Source organism: Musa acuminata, chromosome BXJ1-9 (assembly GCF_036884655.1).
Source record: "Musa acuminata AAA Group cultivar baxijiao chromosome BXJ1-9, Cavendish_Baxijiao_AAA, whole genome shotgun sequence".
In the NCBI taxonomy this organism is placed as follows: domain Eukaryota; kingdom Viridiplantae; phylum Streptophyta; class Magnoliopsida; order Zingiberales; family Musaceae; genus Musa; species Musa acuminata.
The window spans coordinates 46,332,519-46,339,887 of NC_088335.1; the positions used below are offsets into that span (position 1 = coordinate 46,332,519).

Genomic DNA, 7,369 nt, shown 5'->3' on the forward strand with positions numbered 1-7,369 from the left:
ATTTTCTATGTGTAACATATACTGGTATTTCTTTTTTTTATATAAATTTCTTCATTAAAAAAATGTGGTTAAAGTATATGTGTTAAATAAGAAACACGTAGTCTTGCCCCCAACAAATAGAAATATGATTTTTGATGTGTACACATATATTTTGCTGTTGGTTTTTTTTTTCTCCTTTTCACATTTATTTTGAAATTCTTCCATTACAAGTGTGCTATAAAACGTGTGAATTAAACCATTCTTTTTATTTATTATTGTAAAATTATATGTATATAACTTGTTTATTAATTAAATATCTTGCATAATGGTGCCATTTTAATTTGTCAAAATATTAATGATGAAAAAGATCTAAAGCTGTACGTTTTTATTCCAATTGCAAGACTTTAATTGGGCAACCAATCTTGTGGTCATGCCTAAAGTGCACTGTTCTTGTCATCTTAAATCAGATAAGCATAGTAGATTTTCCATTCAAGGTTTGATATTTTTCTCAAATCTTAATTTTTTTAATTAAAATTTAACTTACACTACTAGTGCTTTTAAATTGTAGTTAACATTTTGAGTAAATATCATTATTTAGTTTCCATTCGAATTGACGTGACAAATAAACAGTCACGTGAACTCCACGTGTTCAAAGTCTCCTACGACGATGCTGACCTCCTACTAAAAGCCGGTATGATCGATCGCAACACCCGGTGGCTACCGATGGAGACACGTTGTCCCTGAGGAGCTTCCGGTGTGCCTCCCGCCCATTGGACACGACCTAAAGCGCCCAACCCTATCGCACTTTACTCCACGGGAACCGGTTAAGTTATAAGCCTATTGCGGGAACAGATTGGAACTGTAAACAGTAACGAAGCCCACCGGAGGAGACGGAAAATAAAGATCGAGAGAGAGCCTGCGAGTGCGGCTTCTGATTGGATCCGTTTCCTCCCACCGCCGCGCCGACGAACATGGAGGCGCCGTCATACGCGGAGGCGGCGTATGAGTTCCAGTGGGGGCCATCCCCCCGCGTTCCCGGCGACGGCGGGTCCAATCCGGGGTGGATCAGCCCCCCGCTAATCGCCATGGTGGCCGTCGTTGGCACCGCCTTCCTCATCGTCCTCTACGCCCGGATCCTCTCCCGATACCTCCGCCTCATCCGGCGCCGTTGGCGCCGGTGGAGGCGGCGGCGGAGGTTTCTGCAGTCCATGGCCGCGACGTCGGACCTGGACTCCCTCCCACCGTTCAACGGCGGCGGCTCCTTCGGCTCCTCCTCGGACTTCTTTCTCTCTCCCTACGGCCTCGACGACGCGGCCATCAAGGCGATCCCAGTGTCGCTGTTCTCGCGGACCAAGGCCAAGCAGCAGGCCGCCACGAACCGGGAGTGCGCGGTGTGCCTGTTGGAGTTCGAAGACGACGACACTCTCCGCACGCTGCCACTGTGCGCCCACGCCTTCCACATGGACTGCATCGACGTGTGGCTCCGATCGCACCCCACCTGCCCCCTCTGCCGTGCCGCCGTGCTCCGCCACGAGGCCGCCTTCGTCCCCATGCGCGCCGCTCGGATCCGCCCCAGCCTGGACGACATCCTCCTCATTGACCCGCCGCCCGACCGCGGGGGCGACGCGATCCTCCTCCCGAACCCCGACACCGGCCCCGAGATCGCCTCAGCCGCGGGATCCCCGCTCGCGGCCGAGGAACGGTTCGTGTCACGAGGGTTCCTACTCAAGCGCTCATACTCCTTCGGGTTCGACGGGAGCCTGGCGGCGGAGCGGATGCTCTTAGAGGCGTCCACGGCATCGCCATGGCGGTACCGCCACCAGCCGGGGGGCTTCTGGAGCAAGCGGTGGCCGTCGCCTTTTGGGGGCGTCGGCATGGGGTCCTCCTCTGTCTCGCGGGCGGCGAGGGTCTTCTCCTTCCGCGGCGCCACCGCGGCCCTGGCCAAGTCCCCGGCCTTTTCTAAGCGGCGAGGGTTCTTCCCGCTCTCGTGGGAACCGAGCGGGCGGCTTATCGTCAGCAGCGCGGGTCCGTCCCTCTTCCCGCGGCCGTCGTTCTCGTCATCGTCATCGTCATCGACATCGTTGGTGTTTTCACCGAGCCGGATGCGATGCGGGGATCCGGAGGCGCTGCTGTCCCCGGAGCGGCTGAAGCAATCGACGCCCACGCAACGCTGACCTGGAGCCGTCGGCGTTGGCGGGCAGGGGTAGGACGGTGGAGCCAATGGATGAGGTGGAGCTCTTTAATGGCGGTCGCAATGCACCATTTAATGATCTGCCTGCCTCTTTAATGAGCATATGAAAGCAGAGAGAGAGAGGGGGAGAGAGAGAGAGAGAGATCCGCTTTTGAACAGTTCGCGGGGCTCTCTTTATCTCTGTTGCGGTGGTTGGTGTGGACAAGTAACGTGGCCGTTAATGGAAGAAGAGGAGGGAATCGAAGTGGCCGAGAGACGAAAGCGATGGGAAGCACCTGACCGCCACGTGCCAATGGGCCGGATCAGTGGCTTCAAAGGGACACCGCGATTCGTCACACCCTCTTTAGCACAGCGGCGAACGCACATCATTTTAAATGGGCCCGGCAATGCAACGGGGAATACAGCCGCCTTCAGTCTCTGTGAGGTCAAGCAAACGGGTGGGAATGAGTCTGTTTGACAATTTAGTTTGTACTTGGCAATGCCTGTGCTTTGTTATATAGATATAAACAGCTGAATAACTAAGAGTTTGTGCTTCTATATCAAATGACTTGAGTGTTTGATCTGACTTGCAACATTTTTGTATAATATTATACGAAAAATATACCTACCATTTTGCTTATTTTATATATCGCAAGCAGTTGAAAAACAAAATCAATGAACCATTTATGGACTTTTTTAAATCATCAGCATTAGCTGTTTGAAGCACATGTAAAAGAAAACTATAGTTTTTGAGTTGACTTAGAGTAACCAAGTAAAAGAACAATAATGTTTCTGGGTCAACCAGAATCAAAAAATAAGCATGCAACAGGTGGTACATATGTAAATGAGCCTACCAGTATTGGCTGCTTGAACTGAAGTACTTGCGGTGTCCACCTTTCTTCATCAAAGTTTTGCTTGGCTCATTGGAATTCATCAGTTAGTTCTAATATAGAAGATTGCACATCATTATTTAATCTCAGATCTACACAGTGAAAACATCACCTTACAAATGAATAACTAGACTTGGCAAGTCTTACCACATCAACAGAACTGAGATCTAGCAAACAAGTGAACTACAAATGTCTCAAACTTAAGACGCTCAATCACACACAACTTTCAAGAACCTTAATGACAATAGCTGCCTACAGAAAATGGACTACCAAGCACCAGATAGGGTAAACCAAGAGAAGAATGATGCCTATACTGTTTGAGATACCATGGCTTTTTGTGAATGAGTTTCTAAAGCCACCCGATGCCCGGATGTGCTCTTGAAGCAGGTAGCAACCAATAGCCAGACATATGAAGACACCAGCAAGACCATTTCTTACAGTGTGAGCAAAAAAGCCAGGGGCGACCACCACAAGAAGGATAAATGCTGCAGGCATCTCCAACCAGTCTGCAAAGCCAAAGACAACAAATGCAGCAGAATGATCATAATCTGCTTGTTCTTATGGTAGCTTGCAATAGACATTTTGCTCTTCAAAAGGAAAATACTCTAGATATTAAAATGCGAAGCACATGTCAGTATATTCCTTTACGAATATATATGCCATCAGGAAATTTAGATTTCATTACAGGTTCATTGTGCAAAGACTAGGAACAGCATAAAGCAGCTTGATAGAAGTGTATTATTAGATAACCTTGCAAATTTACAGAAAAAAATTCAGTAACTCATAATGGTTGTTAACATGTTTCGCTTACTGTTCTTGGCACATACAACACAATGCATGGATATTTTAGAAAATAATAACAGCATGGTGCAATACTTTACGATCAAAGACCAAAGCAGGTGTGATAGCCCTGGACTGAGGCAAAGCATGAGCCAATAAAAAGCCATGTTTACAAGATAATCAGGAGATATATTCATCCTATATGGCTGCCTTATCAAAGATTGCTAGATAGTTACAGACAAATTTCATATGTAGGAATCATTTTAAAGAAATAAGCTGCTAGGACTTAGGGCTGATTTGTTGGAAAGGAACAACTTGTCTTCCTGCTTCTTGAGATTTTGGCAAAAGTAGGTAGCAAATTTGCAAATAAGCCCATAATTATGGGAAAAACGTTCTTCAAATACTAATGTCAATAATTAATCTACTCTGTGATCAGAATCTGATAGTTCACCTGAGGAGAAAAAAGAATGCCAAATGAACATAAGACCAGCTTATAAATACAGTTTGAGAGGTACACCATTCCTCCATTAAATGTGTGTTGAGAAATTCTACATCAGTACATACTGGAAAGTGCAATTTGATTGATACTTAGAATCATCTATATCTTGTTGACACTTCTAAGGTGGGAATAAAGATTTACTTGGCGACATTTGGTTCCCAATCAAACAATATTTTAATAGTGAATTAGAGTATTGGATGAATTTCCAACACATACTGTCGTACATTTCCAGAACTCGAAAATCATATTAAAATTCCTGTATAGTAGGTGCCCAAAGAATATCTACTGGTAGGTAAATGAAGAAGGATTTAGAGCAATTAACATTATGAAATAGAAACTAGAAACTATTTAGCAAGCATATATGTTAGGTTATTTTGGTGCCAATTACAATTACAATTAATAAAGCAATATTACACACATTAAGGACCATATGCATGATAAGCACTAAGAATAATCAGTTGGCGTAAGGAATATGATAAAGCAAGTTAGATTATATTGCAACAAATACCAGGGAAGTGCCGAGGAAAGAAAAGGCGCAGAACAACAGCAATTAATGCAATCCATTTCCCAACTTCCCCTCTGCAAGACAAGAAGGAAATACACATCATAGGAAAAAATAAACAAGAAATAATCATAAGAACAATTGAAAAGCTTATCCATACATATGGGCAAGAGTGCAAGATGTACATATCTAGCAGACGATTTATATTAAAAAAAATAAAATGGAAAGCATGAAAGGAATCCAGAAGACCAAATAATCCAGACAAAGAATCTAGATTTGCCTAAACTACAGGTTTAAGTATAATAAGTAAACTCTTAATCAGTAACAGTGAAGCCTGACCTAGTCCTATTATGCTTATTAATGATGCTGTCCCTTGCAATTCCGCCAAAGGTTTACCCTTTACTGCAATTGTTCTCGATAATACAAACTCATGGACCTTCAAACTACCTCGACTTCATCAGGAAAACCAAAACCTTTAAGCTATCCAACATTTTGTGATTTGGTGATTGCGATTGATAATTAAAACTCCAGGACACCATACTATCTCCACATCATCAGGAAAACCAAAACCTTTTAGCTATCCAACATTTTATTCTGGTGGAGAATACTGTAAGATGATTGGTCAAATTGGCATTTACCTTTATTCTCTATTACATCCAAATGAAAACAAGAACAAGTGATCACCTTAGTATGGAAAATAGTACCGATGGCAGGCTCAAGAAGATATATGGAATTAAAAGTGAAGTCAACATGTTTGTCCTCCAGTTCGTTCGATCCAGTATCAACAGATATCTGCAGAAGAAGAAACAAAAATGAAGGTGATTTTAGCTGAAAGTATGAAATCAGAGCAAAGATCTAGCTTCAGATACCAGTATGATTATTAAGATAAATGCATTGATTGTTATACTAAACAAGTCATACTACAACACTTCCAGAATTGCAGAACTGATATAATTATTTGTGATGACAATTTACAAGGCAGTTACATGAAATCATGGTAGTCCTAACTCCTAAATAAAGTTAATGGCAGAACTACATAATTCATCAATGTATATCCTATGAGAACAAAGACATCTTATTCATGATCTTTTATCTGATCATCGGTTTGCTTTGTATCTCAGTATGATAAGGTCCAACACATTTTTGAAATCATTAATCAAAAAAACTCCAGAGAACTTTTTCTTGAGGAAAAATACAATAAGAGTTGGAAGGGGTGATATTACAGAACAAACATAAAACATGAGAAAATTGCTCAAGCAAACTTTGATGTACCTGACAAAAGAAACATAATTGCACGTGCTACCATAGTTATCTTCTAGGTACACACTTAAAAATGGTTCAAAGTCACAGATACTACTGAAAGTAGGATTTTTTTTTTTCTCTTCTCAGAGTAGGATTTTATAATTAGACAGATTCACACATATAAATAAGAGGTAAATGGCAAGATCCAAGCAGAAAAACCATAGTATAATGACCTCCATCTTAGAAAATCTATTTACATCTCAGGATGCTAAGAGCTACAGCTCTCGTTAACACCTTTTTTTTTTTTGTTTAAGCAAAAAGAGAAAAGCTACCCATAAGGGTGCAATGGTAAAGGTATGTTCGAAGACTATAATGAAATTGCTGACTATAATCTATTCCCAGTCAAAATGGAGATTTGAAGCTTAAGAAGAAGCTAGGATTATATCCTTGCATGAATCTGTTTCAAGGTCCATGTGAGGCATGACAGAGTAGGTCACTGCCTGAAAGGATCTGATCTAGTATCCACATGAAGGAATCAAACTGTGGCTGTGGCTTTACGTTTCCAACCATTAGCAGAAAAGGTTTAACCAACATAGGAAAGTTAGATTTGATTCTTAATCAAACAATTTAGTATCCATGGGAATTCTGCCACCGTTTACCATAGAACCTTTTCTTACCACCAAACAGTGACCATGAAGTTATTGCTTTTGGGGGTCGAACCTCCATTTTTCCCAGCAACCAAAAAGATTAGACTACATGCCCTACCCAATGGTCCATACTATCTCGATTCATTTCCAATCTACGTGCCCAAGACACACAATCACCATCAGAAACTTCTAAAGCACAATCCAGATCTAATAACTCAAATGTTCAAACAACAACCTCAAATAATTAGATGACAACCCACAACCGAAGACCTTTCCGCATCATTCACGAATTTAGTTTCCACAATGGCAGGTGTTAACACGCGCGAAAACAAACTAGAAATGTGAAGGTAGGAAAGGAAAGAAAAGCAGAAAGATCGAGCAAACTGACATAGCAGCGAAGGAAGCGAGGAAGTTGAGGAAAGTGGTGCCGACGCCCAAGCCGCTGCCGAGCATGAAGGCGTGGTTGGCGAGCCTCCTAGCGGCGAGGCCAAGCTCCTTCAGATCCGACCGGATCAACTCGTCGTCGCCGCCGCTTAGGGCGTAATCCGTCTTCATCCTCAGGTAAGCCCTCGTCGTCTCCGCCATCCCCTCTCACAAGGTTCGCTCCTCCCTGTCCCCGGATATGATCTCAGCGAAGGAACTCCCATGGAGTTTGAAGGA

At 43.0% G+C, this 7,369-nt stretch overlaps 2 protein-coding genes across 2 annotated transcripts; one reads left to right on the plus strand and one right to left on the minus strand.

Annotated features, from left to right (window-relative positions):
* The first annotated feature begins 664 nt into the window (after window positions 1-664).
* LOC103999113 (RING-H2 finger protein ATL65-like) lies at window positions 665-2,714 on the plus strand. The gene has a single exon (XM_009420771.3). It carries the CDS (start codon window positions 951-953, stop codon window positions 2,151-2,153), a length of 1,203 nt encoding a protein of 400 aa, XP_009419046.2. The 5' UTR covers window positions 665-950; the 3' UTR covers window positions 2,154-2,714.
* Window positions 2,715-3,086: 372 nt separating this feature from the next.
* LOC103999114 (cold-regulated 413 plasma membrane protein 2) lies at window positions 3,087-7,369 on the minus strand. Its single transcript, XM_009420772.3, has 4 exons — window positions 7,098-7,369; window positions 5,505-5,612; window positions 4,827-4,897; window positions 3,087-3,545 (listed from the first exon to the last, which is right to left on the minus strand). The coding sequence occupies exons 1-4, from the start codon at window positions 7,292-7,294 to the stop codon at window positions 3,292-3,294; spliced, it is 630 nt and encodes a 209-aa protein (XP_009419047.2). The 5' UTR covers window positions 7,295-7,369; the 3' UTR covers window positions 3,087-3,291.